This window comes from Ptychodera flava, chromosome 20 (assembly GCF_041260155.1).
Source record: "Ptychodera flava strain L36383 chromosome 20, AS_Pfla_20210202, whole genome shotgun sequence".
NCBI classification, from domain to species: Eukaryota; Metazoa; Hemichordata; class Enteropneusta; family Ptychoderidae; genus Ptychodera; species Ptychodera flava.
The window spans coordinates 4,642,435-4,664,131 of record NC_091947.1 but is presented as its reverse complement, the minus strand read 5'-3'; the positions used below and the strand labels follow the sequence as shown (position 1 = coordinate 4,664,131).

The following is a 21,697-nucleotide window of genomic DNA, read 5'->3' as shown; positions in this document are numbered from 1 at the left end:
AAATTGATTGTAAGTAGCACAAAGCATAGTACAATTAATTTAAATTTTACTCACATACAAAAAAAAAACTGAAAAAGATTACTACACATAAAATATTTTCTCTACTACACCACTATAGAAAATACAGAATATATCATTGCTATATTTTACTCATTTTAGGCTTTGGAACTGGAGAACAAACAAAAATAAATTATATTTTAGTTAACTTTTAAATCAATAGACTTGCTATCTACTTCTTCAAACTGTGTATTCCCCTCAATGCAATGTGTAATCACTTAATGCTTCATGCCATGTCATTGTTATGGTACAGTCAAGACAAGAATTTCTCTGAAAATGTCACTGGGTAAATTCTTGTTGTGAAACGTTGGAAACTTTGTCTAGAGCGAATTACCAGTATTGGGCCATCAATATTATCAATACTAATACTGATAAATTCATGCACTCAAAAAGAGAAAAGAAACAATTGTACATACCTTCTTGAATTTGTCATACTTATTTGTCAGTCTTTCATAAAATTATTCGGAGTCATGACTGACCTTACACTTCTAAACAGTTTTCTTAATGATCACTGAACATTGTGTATTGACAATTTGGTGGCTACTTACTCTGCTGACCCTTGCTGTAAATTTGCAGTTACAGTGTTCATAAAATCTTCCGATGGTTTGAAAAAAGGACTGCTGACTGATCTATTTGTCAAACTTTCCAAATAAATCAGCTATATGACTATGACAAATTACTGAAATAACCAATAGATACAGCACTCTTCTCTCAATCTGTCGACTATGTGATCATAGATAATATACTGCTGGGTAGTGGAAAGGCAGTTTACAATAAATGTTGAACTCCCCAAAAAGCTAAGCTTAAAATAATACATGTAATTTGCAAAAAGTTTGTATTACACTTCTTGCACTATCATTGGAATAGCAGAGAGTACCTCTGAAATTGATGTTTATGGATCAAAATGAGAACAACTGAGAGACTCTTCAAGGGTATCACACAATGAGCCTTAAAGTAATAAAAAAACTGAAAAACTGAAAACAATATCTACAGATCTTTCTTAACTTTTCGATGCTTTTTTGTAATTATTCCAAGTTTGGAACACCATAAATGCATGCTAAAATTTTTAAATCTTGAGTTTCACAAACTAATTAGTAAAATGAGCTAAAAGGCCATGCATAACTATTTTTTTTATCAGATATTACTTTACAACTTACCAGTAAACATAATTTAGTAAATATATATATCTTTAGTAAATATATATATCAAATACTGTGAATCAAATAATAATTAAAGACAGAAAATTCAGGTTTTTGTGACTTTTTTGGATCTAGATTCATAAAGTACGCTTGTGACTTCTTCAAATCTCGATTCACAGAGTAAGCTAGTTATTACAGAGAGCTATAACTAAATAACCTGCTGGCAAGCAAAATTGCATTGCTTACATTAAATAATACAAAATTTTGATTCTAAATGAAAATAGCAAACTCCTTTCAAATTGTCAGATTTCTACAAAAAAAAACTTTGTAAAAGCAAGTTTGCATGACAGCATCCTGTTGTTAGAACTCATCACACTTTTGTTACATACTTGTCCAAACACTAAGTATTTGCCAAAAAATCTTGAAAGATTCAGCCAAACTTTAATGAAATAAATCTGAATGTTAATTTTTTTACTTTGGTTCATATTTTCCTTTCATATCCTCTGGGCCAAAGCAGCCTGAGACAGGGCGGATGAAGCTCTTAGTTTCTGGAAACCAAACTTTCTGTGAAACAAAGTTATGTGTTCCTGATGTCAACTAAGTTTTATAAAATGGGGAAAACACATTTATCACATCAACTCTATGATGAAGTCTCTCACTAAAATCACTGCATGTTTTCAGATTACAGCAGAATTATTTGCTCAGAATCACTGTTCATGTTTGGTGATTGGTGATTCTAACGAGAAGTGTCCAGCAGTGTTTTCCATGGTTTTCATGTTTTTCTTGTCATGGCATAGCCTCTGTTAAAGCCATTGTGACTTGGTACAACAGATGATTTACGATTACAAGCCTTCTCATCAGCATCATGGGCTCTGTGGAATTAGGAAAATGGTATTAAAATGTGGTTTACAATTCAACAAATTGGAGCTGATATCAAAGTGGATGTCACGTGTATCACACTGACTGACTCCTCCATACCAACCCAACCCCTCAGTAGGTTTGAAATACAGGGTGCACCACTACCAAGACAATGGACGGTCTTAGAGTTCATACGGTACTTGCCAAGATAACAGTTTAACCCTATACCTATCAAGTTCATATTTCACCATCAGGTCAAGTTGGTTAAAACTAGTAAAGCAAAACATGTCCCATATGGTGAATTTTAATAAAACTTGAAGATTTGAAGGTCCCTGAAGACAGAGATACTGTAAACATAACTTTTACAAACTAAAACTGCTGTAACAAACCAGGCCAAATGGGTGAAATGCATATGGTTTTGGCTCAATAGCACTTTTTACTGACTTGGCAGATGGGGAAGTGATACTATCGGGCAGGTAAAGGGTTAAAGAACTCTCAAGCTTATTTTGATATAAGATAAGGTTGGGATATACAGTGTGGCCATTTGAAAGCCGCCATACAGCTTGTTAACGTTAAGAACTTTGATGTGTCCGCAAAAGGTAAAAAAAAAACTGTTTCTGGTCCTTGACATTAAGCAAAAGTGATGCGGCAACACTTTTTTTTCCCCTTTTTTTCGTTTCTTTTTTTAAGTCCCAACAATGCTGGTTTGGCACTATTGATGCAACAGTTATTGTCTATTATCACTGGCTGCATAATACTTCCATTTTCTTTTAAGTATTTTTGGACATGCAAACAGGGATATCAAGGATAGCTGTACTGATGTGTACCAGTATGTAACCCTCCAAAAAAGACATGATGTACAGCTTCCAAAATGACGTGCGTGGTGACCAGAAACGATCTCTTTTTTTATTTTAGCCTAATTACCTGATGGATTGATTAGCAATACAAAATAAAATCAGAATTTAATTTTATTTAAATATAAATCCAAGTCAAACTGAGGAACAGTAGAAATGTTACCAGGGCTCTTTTGTATTCCTTCATCCTAGCCAAACACACTGATGGTATTCTACGGACACATCACAGAATTGGAAATGGTAGTGAAATATGAGTATAAAGACTGGAGATCCAAGTATTGACTACCAGCTATAGGAACGAACATACTTTAATACGTGAATCATGGATATTAAAAAATACTTACTGAAGCATGACTTCTATACAAGGCGCTATGTGATTCCAAGTGTATTTTGTGAATTTAGTCAGAGTCTTTGTCCAAGTTGGAGACAGCTGAAGACAAATTCTAGCAGATGCAATACATGATGCAGCCACCAGAGAAGGATTAAAGAAAACAAACACATGATCTGTATGTAAGAGAAATTAAGAAAATAATATTATGCTGAAATTTCAGAGAAAAAAGAGCTGTTTTGAAGCTTCAGTGAAATATTCTCATATCATGGGAAAATATGACTTGTAGAAAATCAGGTAACAAAGGGATGCTGAATACCTTACATCTTACAGTATTGCTTACAACACAGTGACAAAAGAACATTCTTCTATGATTTCCTTCATGTTTTCTATCAATATTAAAACATTTTCTCCCTTCTCTTTTTGGAAATCATGGACAACCTCTGGGTTATTGTAATGAACTTACAAGTTCTTAAAGGCAGGGGAAGCCTATAAATACCCCCTATCTCCCTGGGGATTCATAATCCAACATGAGTGGCACATGGTAACAACGTCAACGAATGCTCCCGAAAATCTGGATCTTTCAACAACCATGATGTAAATTAAAGCACTGTTCAAACATATTACGTTTTGTGAATACTTGTGGCATCACCCTGTTGGCGAAATTCTCTCATTTTTTCCAATTTAAGTTGATTTTTTATGCCAAAACTGCTTCGATGCTGTGTTCGAAGCGTCCAACGAACAATAGATGAAAGCATTCAAACAGCTGCCAATCACGAGGGGACGCGCAAAGGTGCAAACGATCAAACATTTGTTGTGTACATCGGATCGATTACGATGTCAACAATGAATAAACGATTCTTACTACTGAACAAAAAAACTTGACCAACGGTTACTGAACACGCGCCTCAATGAATTCAGACACAAACGGACTACTTCATGGTTTCAAGCAGATTGCCTCTCCCTTTTTGTTCGTTGATATGTGTACCTGTAGGCCTATGAATGGGTGATGTTTTTGTTGACCTGCAGTACGATATTTTACGATAGATCGCCTTTGGAAGTATGTTGTGGCATAGCCCTGAGTACGATGACGTGTATTCCCGGCGTTATACGGCCTCCCACCACAGCTCTGCTGATTACCATGGACAAAACCGGCAACATGCGGATCCAATTTGGACGGAGCACGAAAAACTACTTTCTAACTGTTTTCCGCTGAAATCAACTCGATTCCGATCTCTACATGTATGCAGCCTACCCAAACCACTCAACCGCTCACAGACTGCGAAAAAAATGCTCTCGTGACATCCAAAACCGTTGTTTGCTCGCGATGCACGGTCAATGGCTCATGCAGTGGACGGGCATTGGATACGTTCATGCCACGATTACATGTATACAGGTGCCCATGAGCTTCATTATTTCCTGTCGGGTCGGGGCGATGAAACTAAATCGTGATTGATTCATCTCTGTCGGATTTGACCAAAAAGAGACACTTGACATAGATTATAGCATCAAATGTTGACCGTTCAGACTGAAACATGATAAAAGATCTGACGATCGCCGTGATCGGTGATGTCGTTCTTCTCTATACGTTTTTCTGAGCTAGTTTTTTACTAAATTGTTCGAGTATTAGCTGACTTTTTTTTGAAAACTTAATCAACTTTTCTTTCCCAACCAGGGCACAACATTACCTTTTTTACTTCCATGGTAACCTAGGATGAATTAAATCGCAGATTAATAGACTCTTATGTTCTTCCTCGATTGTCTGTGACTGATTTTGCTATCTCCATATCGATATTGCATTCGCACTCGGGTGTCTTGAAACTTACGTCATTCACTGAAATAGTTTTCGGACAAACTCAAGAAATTCGACAACTACTAACGAATAGTCGACAAAATTTACAGAGACAAGCAATAATAATTATGGTCATTTTACCGTCTTTTTTACCATTTTTGCCGTCTTTAGATAAGCGAACTCGTTTGACGGAAGCAGTATATAACGATCTGAGTTCCCATATTTTTACCCTACCGTGTGAGTGTAGTATTTGAATGAGTGAGATCATAATCTTACACTGTTCCGAGTGGTCTGGAGATTTTTTATAATATACAATAAATTGACCTTATCAAAATTATTGTTTTACATTGCTTGGATATTGATACTTTTTCCGTACGTTTTGACTGTTGATTTGAAGTCTTTTGATTCTCCATTGGCAGCAGCACATGTACGGTTACAACCGCCATGTGATGACCAGAGTGTGATTGTAAAGTTGTCAGGAAGTTGTTCAGAAGAAAAATCATTTTGTATTTAGAGGCTTCAGTTCGGGATTTTTCAAGATAAACAAGTCATTATACATTTCCTACGTCTTTGAAACGGGGATTATGGTAATGTGATGTATGTGATGAAAATTTTGTGAACGTCTTTGCAATGTGTTCCCACTGTGAGTGTGAACTGATTCTTTGTAAGTAAAAATCGTCAGAAATGGTCCAGTGACCGTGATAAAATAAACACAGATGCAAAACCATTGCGAGGAAGATAGTAAGAAATTCACATTGCAATATTTGCTGTCGTATTTCTCAGCAGGAATAATCAATTTTTACACGTTGTGTATAAGATCAGCAAGCAGGTGTTCAGCGGTCAATTGCTTCTATCATAATGATCTTGATCGCAGCTATTTGGCGAGAAGACAGCGGGTACTTATAATCTCGCAAAATTATTGATATCATGTTTTTATGTTGAAAATTTTCGATCGGAGGCAGCTCAAATCAACAGCCGTGATATATTCGGAATCGTGTTCTCACTGGACACCGAACTACCTGCTATCAACAGTACGTTATGTACCATCGGCGGTAACACATTGGTCGTAATCTTGTCTAATTCTGCCCCGCCGTTTGTACAGTCCAGAAATTTCAAAGCTAGATTTTTTCACCCTGACATATAATACAGCGACCTTGCACACTAATGATCATTCCACTGTTTCTGTTGGGGTTTGTTGGTTTTTTAATTTGCTCCGTGGCCCCGGTAAGATTTTTTCAATACGATACAAAGTTTGAAATTTTTTCAAGGTAAATTTAGTATATTCCCAGTTTGTTGGGTAAAGTTTTCTGGAGTGAAAGTTTGAGTTGACGCTGATAGAGTAGACGTCGAGCCCGGCACAGTTGACTGGGACCCGGTCGGTTTGGGGTCGTTTAGTCCAGAAACCTGCAGCAGAGTTCTGTATGATCACCGTTCGGCATTTGGGTGATTTTTTGGTCAAAGTAATGCAGTAACAATGTACGCCAGATTTTTTTTGTTGTTTTTATCACAACTGTCATGTGCGTATACGGACGGTTTTCGATTAAAAACGGTAGTAATATCCAGTGCTCGTAAATGCGTGCAAAATTTATTCAGTGACTGTTTACGCAGCAGTCGTACATACGACTAGGATTTACCATCACGTAACAACTGTAACACTGACACTGCATCACAGTCCATACGAAAATTTTGTGCTGAATCGAGGGAGATAACAATTGCGGTAGAAAAGGTCAGTCCATCATCCGTCAAAGTTGTTGATCGAAAAATCTTCACTGAGCGCCAACTACATGAGTGGCTGTTATAGTTGTACACGTAGTTCTGTGGGCTTTCCGCTGTCACTTGTTACGAGCTATGTTCAAAGTGCGTCAAGCTACGAATATTTTCATGTACTGAGTTACAGACATCGGTGAAGTACCGGGTACATTGATTTTGTTCAAAACCACTGCCTGTTTGTTCCTCGTGTTGTTTTGTGTGTCCCTAACGTCGACTGGCTCTATGTGCGTACAAACATAGCAGTCGGGATTAAGATTTCCTGGATAAATAGATTTATTCTGCCTCTGACGCAAAGATACACACTGTTTTACATGTGCCACTCCTAGGCCCTGGGATCGATTTCCATACCTTTAAATAAAAGATTTTGGTTATGCAACAAAGGTTTAACTTCCTAAAATTCTTTACAATTTAAAAATAATAACAGATTCTTAGAGTCTAACTAACATCAATGGCCACATACAATATTCAATTTTCAAGAAATGTACTTGCCTTGCAAGGAGATGTCCAGGAAATAATTGGAATACTTTTCCATGTAAAGTTTAGCTTTCCATGGATTTTCCAGCTTTCTTCCAGCATGCAAATCATTCTCACCTATTGATTCTTGGATGTAATATTCCAAGAAATGTGCAGATGTCGGAATACAAACATTCCAGGAAAAAAAGTCAAGAAGCAGTAATTCCATCTGCAGAAAGTCCTGCCATTTGTATGAATAATCAACGTACTTGTTCAGTCTACTGATCTCTGGTATATTGATATCCCTTTCTTCAAATTTGGCTGTAAAAAAGACAGCAATAAGACAGAATTCAACAATTGTTTTCTTATATCATAGGAATTGTCAAATATGAGCACATTCCATTAATAATTTGTTGGATAAAGTGAAGCAAATTTCGTAAATATCAAGACTAATCCAAAATGGGAAATTTTTGGACCAAACGTAGAAACCTACAAATTAAATTTCAATGCTATCAAGGAAACACTTTCTGAGAAAATTTGACTAAGACCAAACAAATTAAAATCTAACAACAGCAGAATGTTTCCCAGAAATTGTTTTACTTGAAGGTGATATATTAGGTTCAATTCACAAAATATGATGAAACTTTTCCTTATTTTAATACACTTGAACAATGTCGGGAATATGCAGTTCAAGAGCTAAATATAACAGTAATTTTTAACTATCGAACTATTTCACAAACCTGCTACTAACAGACAAGACAGTGCCACAAGATGTAACTGGCTTTCTTCAACATCAAACTTATCCATAAATCTGTCCAGCAGAGCAACTGCTAGATGTAAAGCTGTAGTGCAAAGATGTAAATTGGTTGGGTCTGATATGATGGCAAGCCAGTCCACAAGATAACGACGCAGGTTGATTTGCGGAGACTGGGCATGGTACTCAGTCTGCTGTTCTTCTTTGGCTCGTAAACTGTTATGGATATCTTTTGCAAGTGAAGTTTTCCACCACTCTTCCAACACTTCCATCTCACCTAAAGGACTTGACGAAGATACCTTACTCCATTCAACCTATGAGTACTTCATTGCAATTTCAGAGGGCTATGATGGTATATATAATTCTGTAAGTTAAACACAAATTTAAAATTTTGATTGAAAGCATCATACTGCACTTTAAAAATCAAATTACTCTGAGTGAATCATGCATGACATTGAAATATGGTGCAAACATTATCACAACAAAATTGTACTATAAGTGACAGATAGCCAATGAATTATAGGGGTTCCCTACATGTAGGTTTTTTATGCAATCGTATTTAAGGAATAAAGCACACCCAGTGACGGTATACCACAAGATTTTGACCAGTTTACAACATATATGCACAAGCGATTCATTGCTATTTTATCATAACAATATATTGAAATTCTGGCGTGGAATGTCATAAATGGATTTTTGCTCAAGCTGAGAGCTCGCACGTATGCCAGCTGTAGTATGTCGCCAATATACCACAGTTCTTTTCGTGTTTTGATCAATCAGATGGCAGTATTTGCACCATCAATATAATGGTATGATATAATACCAGATATTAGAAATGGTACTGGGGTTCCCAAACCATATGTTTACAGTAGAAATGGTACTGGGGTTCCCAAACCATATGTTTACAGTAGAAATGGTACTGGGGTTCCCAAACCATATGTCTACACTTCCTTTTATGAAATTGAAAACCACAAATGTTACTATTTTTCATCTTTCCTAAAGTAACAATAACAAAAGGCAATGCAATAGCCATGCACACATAAGGGGAACACCATTTGATTTCTGGGGGGGGGATATGGAGGATTTTGAGAAAAAAAAAATTGTCGCCAGGTGAGATAGAAGAAAAAAAAAATTGATCCTGCCATGACCTGAGAAAAAAAAAATTGTCATAACAGACAGAAGTGAAAAAAAAAATTGTCACAATGCACCAGAAATTAGCAAAATTTGGAAACCCTATTCTCATGTATTCTTTGCCGGCACGCCGCCATAGGCGGCGCAAATGTTTTTACCACAAGCAATTCTTATGTTTTTCCCAGCACTTATGATATAAGCATGCACTACATAGGTCTACTTACACCTCAGTGCACTCAATGTTTTCCTTCCCTTTTCTGACCCAAGAAATCATATTTCAGGATTTCTGTTGCAATATCTCAATGGCATAGGCACTATCTAAAGGGGACTTTTTGACTTCTGTAAATTGTGAAAATTTTAAAACACAAGACAGGAGTCAATAAACTAGTGTTAAAATCAATATATTATTCTCTCAATATAAATATATTAGGAAGATGTACAAGTTGACAATGAAAAATTGAGGAACGACAAATGTAATGAAATACAAGGGAGAGGGTCACTAAAAAAATTGAAAACTTCAGGGGGCGTTACTCAAAATGTGGAGAGGAAAAAGGGGGACGGGGTTACTCAATTTTTTTTGGCGAAATAAGTTGAAACACATCTCAGATTGCACCATTGCACACATCCATTTCTCAAAATTTTCAATGCGAGAGGGGGCACCCCTCTGGTGCTCTCCCCCTTGGGTCTTCTAACAGTGTTACTGGTAAAAGACGAATTTAAAATACCTATCGGATTGCACTACACTGCACCGTAGCGCACATCAATTTCTCAAAATTTTCACAGGATCTAGGACAAAACTGAACTGTTGTGAATTCATCCTTTATTATCACAGAAACATGTTTTCATTTACCTCAGTTCAATGACCATTTTGACAGTTAAACATATCATATTCATGCTTTTCATTAGAAGCTGGCAGCTGGAGAAATGACACAAGAAGGTCACAGATTTTCCGTTCCTGTATATTTATTTATCTTCAGTCTCTGGCAAACAGAACTGTTTTTCACAAATTGTATTGTCATTGTTTGGTTGTTGAATATTGTGACACAAACACTGATCATGCATAAAATGTAAAAAAATATTGCAGTGTTCAATGTCATTTTTAAACAGTTTTACCAAATGCAAAATAACCTGAAATTCCTCTCAGATTACACCATTAAACACATCAATTTCCCAAAATTTCCAATACGAGAGGGGAAACCCCCTCTCGTGCTCTCCCCTTGGGGTGTTCTAACAGTTTCACTTAGTAAAAAAAAAAATTAAAAAACACCTCTCAGATCGCACCAGACTGCACCATTGCACACATCGATATCTTAAACTTTCCATGCAAGATAGGGGAAAGCCCCTGTGACACTTTCCCCCTAAACCTCTCACGTGTTCTCCCCCTGTACTTTCAAATTCTGCCCGGTCAGATATCCTAGTGAAAACCCTGTCATAATACCCATCCAAATTAAACAATATACTGTATGGTTAGATACTGCGTGAGCTTTTATATCTTTATTTTATTGTGACTTGCAATTTCATTTTGATGGATTCACCTTTTTTGAACCATCATGAGATAACTGATGATAGTCTACCAGAGTACATCCGGATTTCAAAGGTCTTTACTGTTGCTGTATTTTGTAAATTTTACAAATACATGTATTTGTATTTAACTTTTCTAAGTGGGGGATCAGTCAAAATTTCAGAGTTAGAGAGGGGAGTTACTCAAATTCATCATGGTTGACGGGGGGGGGGGGGGTGTCACTTGAAATTTCTGAGTTTCAGGCCGTAAATAATGACGGCTCCCTTATATACAACGCATCACAAACTCGATGACAAAGAAAAAAAAATTTGCATTGCTACTCCATTTGGAAAAAAAAAATTGATGCAGCTCTGACAGTAGAAAAAAAAAATTGCTGTCACTGTGACAGGAAAAAAAAATTTGCTCCCATACCCATTTCCTCCATACCCCCCCCCAAAAATCAAATGGTTCTCCCCTAATGTATTTGTACGGTAATACTGTATGTGGTGTAACATTGTTAACAGATGAATTCTAAGTCAGACAAATTTCAGCTATCTGCACTGTACGTGACCCCAAGTTGTGTTGACTGTTGAACAATATAATTTACACATGAATTTTGGAAAGAACAAGAAAATATATTTTATCATGGAGCGAAACTAATGAAAATATGTCAAAGTTACATCTCATGAAGCTTGAATATCTATAAACCTTCTGGCTAGCAAACCGTAAGCTCTTGAAACACAAATGCTTTACGTTTATACACTGATTTGAAGGGACTTTTTCCTTTCATATATATGCACGATGCACAGAACTTGCAGAACCATGTGTGACATGGAAGATTGACATGGCCACTGATCCTGAGCTGTCTGGTCAATGGCAGTGCTTCAAGTCTGTATTCAGTTCAGCTCCTGTACTAAACTGAACTGCTGTCAGAATATACAATGTCTGTCTTTGTTCTTGTGTTTTGGTTAGTGATTATCTTATATAATGAGGTCTGCAAACATTGCGTAACATCCCTTTGCACATTTGTTTTGTCACTTTAAAATGAGACAGGCCAAAGGTACAATTGTTTTACACAGCTTCATAAGTCAAAAAGTATGCAATAATTCATGTCATCCTGTCTTATTTCATGTGTCCAGTATTCTCTGATAAATATCAATACATGTCGAGTCATCAACAGTCAATTTCGATGCCTGACAACTAAGTTTGCAATTCTCAGTCATCCAAAATTTTCTAGTCTGTTTACTAGATATCCAACAGTGAGCATTTACACTGACAGTATAGTCTCAATCTTTAGCAAGGTAATGTGTGTTTTTCTATGATTTTTGACTTTCTTAATTTTCAATCTTTACAATTGAAATAATTCATCATTTGAAAGGCTTAATTTTGACTGCAGTATTAAAAATAGCGCCAATGGCACTTGATCACAACTGGCACATTGTGAAAATACTCTATCTCTGGGTACACCTGTACATGAAATACTGAATGGGTAGGTGCTGCGGGTTTGGAGTTTGTCAGTAAATGCACACAGAAAACAAAGTCCCGAAGTAGCAAATTCCAGCCATTTTCAAACCACACTGTTTATCAGTGGGGTAAGCAATATTCGCAAAAATCACATTTCCAGGCTAATAGACTATGTTTTACAAAATCAATGCACCAGTAAACAGGTCCAGCAGCTAGTTATGTCATCAAGTCTGTAATGTTAAGGGTCATAACAAATGTGAGAAATCTAAAACATTAAATATGTTGTTTTTTATCAATTTTATTACCAAAAGCGCATGAAAATCTCTGATACTTTGAATCAGCCATCCTGCATATTTGTAACATTCATCAAAACCTCATTTCTGTTCCATAACTCATTAAATAGTCCACAATGCAGGATTGGTGTACATTCCAAAACTACATATATGAAAGACCCCTAAAATCAATTAGTTAAAGGGGGGTTAAAAATATTCCCAAAACTATCTAACCGGTGCTCCGTTTGGCTCCATTTTTCGGAATCCAAACCTTGGAATTAGTCTGAATATCTCTACCAAATATCAATGCAGTCTGTTCAGCGGTTTTTGACTTTTTGTCGTTTACAGAAAATGGACACTGTCCACCACCAGTTGAAGCTAACCCTATATCACAACTTCCAGATGTGATAATGACCTATGGTCATTATGTTAAAAAATACTGCCAATGGCGCTTGGACATAATGACCGCCTAGTATTATCGGCATTTATCAACAACCACACTCACTGTGAATTAGACAGACCACGAAGTCAATGAGCAACATATAGCTGAAAGACTATTTTTCACATTGCGATTTTAAGCTCATTTTTATGAGAAAAGAGACATGTATATGTATATGGAGAAAAAGCAGAAGACATATTTGTAAATTGTTTGTTAAGTGACAATCATATATGCATCTCTTGAAATTTTTTGGTTATAAGGTATAACAGTAATGTAAGAATAATGAGGCATGAATAAGTTAGTAAAGCTAAGTTGACAGTAATTAAGATTACAAAATTATACACTAAGCTGGGGAAATCTGATTGAAATAAATGTTGAAAAAGTAGCAAAGTCATGGTAATCTTTTGTCTAATACCTTGTGTAAGTTCATGAACTTTACATAAATCTTGCTATAAATTTGTTGCTAATGGGCAATTACTGTGTTTCAGATCATTTGAGAGCAATCTATCCATGCCAGGTTTAAATTGTAATATACTTCTATTTGAAGGAGAGAAACTTCTCAAATAATTTTTTTCCCTGTAATTTGCTGTGAGAACACATGGACAGATGCTCAGGACTCTATGCTGGTGCTACCTTGATAACTAACCTACAACTTGTAACGTCATTGTCTAACCTGTTCACCCCAATTTCCCGTAGACAGGTCCACACTCTCCATTGATAACAATGGGTTTGGGCCATACCATTGTAGTGAAAGACTGTAACATGTGAGGTTGTGGATATTTAATCTCTGGAATGTCAAAGTCTGTATATTGACTCAAGGATGTTTACTTAACAAATGCCTAGGGTCATCTCAAAAGTGAGAATCTAAACTATGAAATATGTTTTTTTTAATGCTTTTGATGCCCAAAAGACCATAGAAATCTCTTATACTTCGAATCAGCCATCCTGCATATTTCTAACATTCATCAAAACCTCATTTCTGTTCAACAACTCATAAAACAGTCCACAATGCAGGATTGGTGTACATGCCAAAACTACATATATGAAAGACCCCTAAAATCAATTAGATAAAAAGGGGGGTTAGAAATTTCCCAAAACTATCTAACCGGCGCTCCGTTTGGCTCCATTTTTCGGAATTGGAACCTTGGAACCAGTCTATGTATCGGTATCAAATATCAACGCAGTCTGTTCAGCAGTTTTTGACTTTTTGTCGTTTACGGAAATGGACGACATCAAACACCGATTGAAACCACCTCTATATCACAACTTCCAGTTGTGATAATAAAATTACCCTTAGAAAACATGGCATATTATAACTTTGTTTATCGAAAAATTCATTAATTTGATTTACTGCATGGTGTAATATTCTCTTTGGGCACTAGATTGCGAACGAATAATAATAATAATACCATCACTATAAGTTCGAGTTGGTATAATGAAAAATAAATTAATGCTAAAACTCTGAAAGGTAAAGTTCAACGTGCGGACAAGTCTTGTCGTGTACATCGACAATGACCCCTCCGTGACAGTACAGTCCATGAATCATGATTGTAGCACTAGCACTGTAGTAGTACGGTAGTCAGTAATTTGTGTATTAAAACGGTAAAGTCAAGAACATAGATCTGAATTTTTCTTCTGTCAGCGTTTTACAATATTTTTACAACTAACGTAAGGGCAGCTGTGGAGATAGAGTGTTGGCCAATAAATGACATTCTTAACTAAAAAGCAGGTGTGCTGAACAAAGGATTGAGCTGAACTGTGATTTCCCTGTCCACGTGACAAAACTGCTGCAACAGGACTCAGAGAGGTCTATGGTGGAATACACTTTACTGCAAGTGCAAGTTCACAGTTCTAGGCTGTATACAATAAAACATCAATTCCAAGTATGTTAGTGTTGCCCTAATACATACCTCAAATGATCGATGTCTCAAATGATCGATGTCAATGGTTAACAGATTATAGAATACTGCCTTAACATAAATCATTTACTCATCATCGGCAGCAATGTCACAAGTAAGCGTCTCACTTACCAGCAGCAGCACTCGGCAGCAGCCGCTCGTGACGCAACAGGAACACTACACGTAGGGATCAGCCTGAAAAGAGCAGGCAGTGGATGGGCTCGAGAAGTTTTAGTCTTGTGCCAAGAGTTGAGTCTGAGACCTTCACAATGTCGAGTACATTTCTGCCTCGGTAACGTTTCTTGCGGTACTGAGAAACTTCTGACTGACATTCACGTAATTTGCAGTACTACATTGCTGAAAACCTCCGGAAATGAAAACTTGACGAACGACGAGCGATATGGAAACGTCACATGCTCAAAATACCCATGCCAGGGGGCCGGAAGGCTGGCTAGCTCGTGGAGAAAACTAACTCGCACTTTCAACCAATCACACATGGATATTAGACCATGTGATAATAATGTGCATGTTGCGCTTGTTCAGAAGCAACGGTAAAACGTTTGTCGTTTGCAACAGCCCTTTCTCCACTTCCATGATTCGCGTTTGAAAGGTATGGATTCGCTTGTGCTAAATACTCGAGTCTGTATCGTTGATAAAGCGAGCTTTCACGCTGCACTGGATGTAGATCGCGGAGCATTTTACCTCAATATTCAGTAGGTCTATATACAACCCAGTTGTAAAACTTGTATCGCATTCTATCTCATCATATCAACAACCAATCGAAAGTGGATATATAAGCATGAAAGGGTTAATAAATGATCAAAATCGCCGCCCTTTATCTTCGTCCGTGTGATCTAAGGGGAGAGCAGAGGGAGACGAATTAAAAGCGAGTAATTATCTTGATAAATTTACAACAAGAATAAATGATAATAGTGACACCCTGTTATTTGTAACCCCAGTGGTGGCTTGCACTCTGAGGGAAAAACGGGTACCCTTGCGTGTTCCAATTATCACGGCAAATGGAAATTATTTTGTTCATCATATAGGTCCGTGAACGACGGAAAGAGGTACTTTTTTTCAAAGGCTGATCCTTGAAAGGATTAGAATACCCCTTTGGAAATCTGTCAGCGCTAAATTAAAAATGAGAATTAGCCTATTAATAAGGACGTCATAGTGTACGCTCTTTTGCCAAAAGTTGCTCCAGGCTCAAGTGGGGATAGACTGGTCCAGACAACATAAATAGACTACATTGATATGTCAAGACAATGTTATTCATTGCTCTATACAACATCGACATGGTTATAACTGTATTAGCAATTATCTCACCCACAACTAGATTTTAACAAAAGTGTCTTTTTGTTGAAAATTCCAGATAAGGGATGTTTTGAAATTTTGAGGAGCAAGCATGAGTATACCTAGCCTTTTTTGTCAGCCTGCCACAACCAGGCTTGTAAGCTACGTTTTCCAACAGGGAACTCAGTCTCCGACTTGTTCTCTTGTTTGTTTGTCTTTCTTTTGCTGGTTTACGAAACGCATACTCTGCCCGGACAAATGTATAGGGCTGAGTTCCCTATGTTCGGATCAGTCTGGCAATGTTGCAAACTGCGGCTGAACAATTAAAGAGATTTACTTTTGAACGTGATGAAAAGAAATGAAGGTATAGGTTTATAAAAAGTGACCCTTCTCTTGGTTAAAGATAGGTTTATAAAAAAGTGACCCTCCCCTTGGACAGTTTTCTAAAACAGTGACCCTCCCAAAATTCCCTCGGCCCACACCCCCTTTATTACTGAAAGCTCCGTAAGTAGACTAGCGTGGTTACAAATGAACACTGTGCAAGAAATTGGATTTTGGAATTTCACCGAAATGTTGATTTACTCTTCATGGTAGTCTATGAGAGAACTATGATCAATTTTTTGCCAATATAAAACACAAAACTAACAATATCCGTGAATTAATAGAATAAAGCACACCCAGCGATGGTATACCACGAGATTTTGACCAGTTCACGACATGTATGCACGAGCGAAAGCGAGTACATATATGAAGTGAAGTGGTCAAAATCGAGTGGTATACCGAAGCTGGGTGTGATTTATTGCTATTATATCATAACAGTATATTGAAATTCTGGTGTGGAAAGTCAAAAACGGATTTTTGCTCAAGCTGAGAGCTCGCGCGTATGCCAGCTGTGGTATATCGCCAATGTACCACGGTTCTTTTCGCGTCTCGACCAATCAGATTGCTGTATTTGCACCATCTATATACTGGTATGATATAATAATTGATATACACTTTGCCATCTGTCCATATGTTTTTTCTCTTGTCTTTCATCAGTTTTAACTGTTCAAGGAGTAGGATACCAGTGCATCTTCTTTGCTTGTGAAGCTTGTCGACAATGTGTATGTATTTAGAAGAATCGATGTATTTTGTCGGTGATTTCCTATTCAGGAAAATATCAAATGGACATTCAAAGGTTTGGCCGTTTAAAATCATCTTCCGTCAAAAGTGACCCCCGGCAAAGAAAAATAAAAAGTTTGTTTCTCATCCCCGCGCGCGCCAATTGAGACCCCGCCGTGTTAACCTTTTTTCTGCTCATGAATAATAAAATTTTAAAAAAGCAAAAATACGCGACGATAGTGCATAACACAGTACTGTATAAAACATAACTATAAACAAAATACATGTAACTGACACTAACATTCCATTCAGAACTGTACACATATGTCACTGTTATATTAAGCTGTCAAAACTGTGCATTGCTGCACTAAAAGTCGAACGACAGAATTGTTGCTGTATACTAAAGCAACATAGCTGCGCATTTATCTCTGCGTGCATTCCTATGCTGTTATCACGTTTTTTTGCGCGTTCTTGTTGGTTGAAGAATTAAAAAAAATTGAGAAGAAAAAAAAACCGCTTCACCGCATCATTTTTGCAATATGTCTAGGATGAGAAACAGACTTTTCACTTTTATTGGCCTAAAGCAAATGCATTCTCGTGGTACCAAACTGCAAAACTGCAAAGGATCGACAATGTCGTGTAAAGGTTAAATATCATACAGTCTTGTAAGCCGAACATTTCTACCGCACGTTTCCTGACTGCGTCATTTCCGTTAATGTTTCTTATAGTTTCCTACACACCTGTCTGTTACCGTACAAGATGTCAGAGCGATATTCGTCCGCGATGCTGATCAGTAGCAACAACTTAGGGACTGTACTTACTGACACATGTGGGCAGTTTTCTTTGAAATTATACGGAGATATGGTGAGAAGGTAGATAAACGCACATTTTGACACAATTCAGGCTTGTATATTTATATATATATATATATATATATATATATATATATATATATATATATATATATATATATATATATATATATATTGTAAAAAATAAATTAATGTAGTGTTTACTGGACCCTGTGGTTAAAAACCCGTTGTGTTTTTTAACGAACAGGTTTGTCGTTTGAATAAAACTGCCAATTTCTGCGTTTCGTCTGTCATTCACTTCATACAAATATCAATGGTTTTAATATTTATTGTGGAATATCTTTTCATATATGGCGGGAAAGAAAGCTTCGACCTGTTTGATTAAAAGTTTTGACTTGTTTACCAAAAATACGTTTTAACACTATCTTGTGTCCATGCATGAATTACTTTTGGTGAAGATATATGTGACAATAATTTGTGTTTCTTAATTCGGTCAAATAAACAAAAAATGTGTGGTTCAAGCAACATGTTGCCGAAAATTATTGTTGAAGGATTTTATTTTTCTTTCTGTCTGTTGGCTAAGACCCATAATTTTTTATTTAAGCATATTTCTAAACATTATGTACAATGGTAAAACTGAATCAAATTTTCAATCTTTCTGTATTTTAGCGCAACTTTCTCACTAAGATTCGGCCATATTTGTTTGTTTATTTATTTATTATTTATTATTTATTTATCAATAAACCAACAAGTTGCCCTAATTAGAGGTTCATTTCATAAAGAAAAGAGAAAAGATAAAAATGACAAGCAAAAACAAAAAAATCTAACATGAAAAAACGGACAATGAAAACAAAATATAAACTAAGACAAGAAACAAACAACTAAAAACAGATTACACCATGTATAAATCAACCTATAGCTTATGCACATTGCGTTTAAAAGTAATGGAATTACCAAAAATGTTTCAAGTTTGTTCATTAAAATATTATAAAAAAAGTATTGGTTCTGTGATAAAAAAGAAAATTTTAAAACGTATGATGAGAAGCAGGTCTAAAAAGAAGTTAGCTGTGATATCGCAACGGTACTTGTGGCGTGTATCGAACGCGCTCGGGTCATTGAGGTCAATGACCGGAGCGCGTTTGATACACGCCACAAGTACCTCTTCGATTAGCTGTAGGTCCATAGCTGTGATGTTTTCAGACGGGATGCCTGCCTTTCACGGGCTGGTTTTGACTTTTACGATTTTAACGCGTGGTGGCGGCGTTAAAATCGTAAAAGTGAAAACCAGCCCGTGAAAGGCAGGAATCCCGTCTGAAAACACCACCGTCTATGGGCGGTGGACCCACAGCTACTCTTCGATATAACAGCTAAAAAGAAGTGTACGAGGCAGAGCTATAGGGGAGTATAAAAATTAATCTGTGCAAGTACATCATATATGTTGTAATAAGAATTTACATTTTTTTACATGAATGTAGTATCTAAAAATGCCCGCCTGCTCTCCAATGTGGGCAGCTGAAGATTTTAGAAAGGCTGTTTATAAATTTTTTCTGGACTCTCTCCAGTTACACAATCAAGTACCTTTGGTTAGGAGAACAAACTTGAGAACAATATTCTAGATGGCTTCTGATGAGAGAGACGTACAAAGTTATCAACACAGATATAACAGCTAAAAAGAAGTGTACGAGGCAGAGCTATAGGGGAGTATAAAAATTAATCTGTGCAAGTACATCATATATGTTGTAATAAGAATTTACATTTTTTTACATGAATGTAGTATCTAAAAATGCCCGCCTGCTCTCCAATGTGGGCAGCTGAAGATTTTAGAAAGGCTGTTTATAAATTTTTTCTGGACTCTCTCCAGTTACACAATCAAGTACCTTTGGTTAGGAGAACAAACTTGAGAACAATATTCTAGATGGCTTCTGATGAGAGAGACGTACAAAGTTATCAACACATCGGTACTATTGTTTATATTTACCTGTTCGTTTAACAAATCCAAGCATTTTGAACGCCTTAGTTACAATATGATTAATATGTACCTATGCCCCTGTGAAGTTGTCAAGGCAGAGTGATAGTTGGGGCAAATTGTGCGTGCTAAGTGTTCTGGCTTTCACATGTTTTGTTTATTGCTTTATTTCAAACAAACATACATCGTGATGTTTCAGCTATATTTTTCTTTACTCTACCTATGTATTCGTAAAGAAACAAACGTCGGAGATTGACGCCCCCTCCCCGTGACGCGTGATTCGACACGAATGCGCGTCATTTACTAGTACAAACCTTGATAGGCATTATCGGAATATGCACCATCCATGATTACCCCAGCAAATCCTAAATACGACTTCATTCTGCGGTACTGTTTTCACTCTTACGTTTACTCTCGCAACCTAATCTTGAATGGGCATAGCCGTAGGCTGGGGGAAGGGGGGGGGGCAGCTGGCCCCTTGAATTTTTGGGAAAAGTGCAAATTTTGGAATACACAGAGATGCTGATAAAACCGCTAATATTTCCGGGACAATTCCTCGCCTTTGAATTGATGGCTTACTATAAACGTCAAACGTCTCTGTACTTACACTGACCCCGTCGCTATCGTATATTGTTGCTATGGTTCATGGTTAACTGAATTAAGGTAATATATGCACCTCGAAAGTGAAAGACTTAAACTTTTGCTCAAACTTTCCTCAGTGAAACTTTCAGCAATTCTCTTACCAAAGCAAGAATAAAAATCAGGGGTCACCGTGCAAACTTTGGTACTAGAGAGACAAATAACTTGCGATTTCTCGATATTTGGAATTCAAAATGGCCACCATCCCTGTGTTAACTTTATGGGGAAAAATAAAATTTTCGATTTTCGAAAAACTAAGACGGTGAAAACTTTTCTTTCGCCAAGGGCTTCAAAATGAGCCCCCACAAGTGGTATGTCAGAAGAAAATTGATAAAATTGAAGGCCCGAATTTCTGTCCCCAAGGCGCGTTCTACCTTAAGTGTTACTTTTTGCAGTTCGCTGGATAAAATGTAGCCTTTTTGCGGTTTAAACGAACAATTATATTATATCATGCTACCATATGCGCCATATTGGACGAGAGCTCATTCCACCGATCTAAAATACTGTTTTAGCACTGATAGCAGTGGTAAAACGGGCCCCTAAACCAGCATTTTTGAAAATTGCCCAGTCGGTGCATTTGAACGATGTAGCTGTGAACTCAATCCGAAACAGTCCACTTTGTTTCAAAGACCGGGTTCGAATTTCGACACAGTGATAAAGTATGGGTCTGTAACTAACCTCTTGGTGAAAATAAGCGGAGGTCGATGATGAAAGAAAAATCCGAAGCAACACATTTAAATATACTTGTCACTAAATCCTAATCAATATTAAAAAGAAAGAAACAAAAATCATACTCCAACAATAGTTATGTTCGTTGAATTTTATTGGTCAACAACAACATGACTAATATCAACATAAACAACAATGCAAACGACAAGAACAAGAACACTAGAGGCCCTACGCTGCAAGAATGCATTTCTCACCCTTCTTGTAACACTTCCATGAATGGATGGAGTGTATTGTTCATCACAGTACACGCAAATGTGTAAATATAGCCTCTTAGTCATATATGATTTCTGCGAGAGGTGATATGATGGAAGCTTATTCGGATTTTCTGTAGTCTTGATCTGACGAAACCATACAAGGTAATTATTTGCAATAGAAAGCAGTATGGGAGGTAAGATAACGATTGTTTGGTTAATTATACATTATTTGTGGTCCTGAACACACTTTATC

General features: G+C 36.8%; 1 protein-coding gene across 4 annotated transcripts; it reads right to left on the bottom strand.

Moving 5' to 3' along the window:
- Positions 1-29: 29 nt before the first annotated feature.
- On the bottom strand, positions 30-15,125 carry LOC139119812 (cyclin-J-like). Of its 4 annotated transcripts, XM_070683718.1 has the most exons (6): positions 14,843-14,978; positions 9,361-9,475; positions 7,992-8,369; positions 7,288-7,572; positions 3,253-3,412; positions 1,824-2,068 (listed from the first exon to the last, which is right to left on the bottom strand). In XM_070683718.1, exons 3-6 carry the CDS (start codon positions 8,275-8,277, stop codon positions 1,969-1,971), a joined length of 831 nt encoding a protein of 276 aa, XP_070539819.1. In that variant the 5' UTR covers positions 8,278-8,369; positions 9,361-9,475; positions 14,843-14,978; the 3' UTR covers positions 1,824-1,968. The 4 variants fall into 4 exon arrangements, with proteins under 4 accessions (XP_070539822.1, XP_070539819.1, XP_070539818.1 ...); XM_070683721.1 differs by lacking the exon at positions 9,361-9,475 and having other exon boundaries at positions 30-2,068; positions 7,390-7,572; positions 14,843-15,125; XM_070683717.1 differs by lacking the exon at positions 9,361-9,475 and having other exon boundaries at positions 14,843-15,026.
- Positions 15,126-21,697: the final 6,572 nt, after the last annotated feature.

Bases quoted from the DNA above. Each gene is read 5' to 3' on its own strand.
- LOC139119812 (XM_070683717.1), bottom strand. From the start codon at position 8,277: ATGGAAGTGTTGGAAGAGTGGTGGAAAACTTCACTTGCAAAAGATATC. The intron at 7,573-7,991 runs GTTTGTGAAATA...TCTTTTTTACAG, and splicing joins GTCTTGTCTGTTAGTAGCAG to CCAAATTTGAAGAAAGGGAT. The intron at 2,069-3,252 runs GTAAGTATTTTT...CTAATTCCACAG, and splicing joins TGTATAGAAGTCATGCTTCA to AGCCCATGATGCTGATGAGA.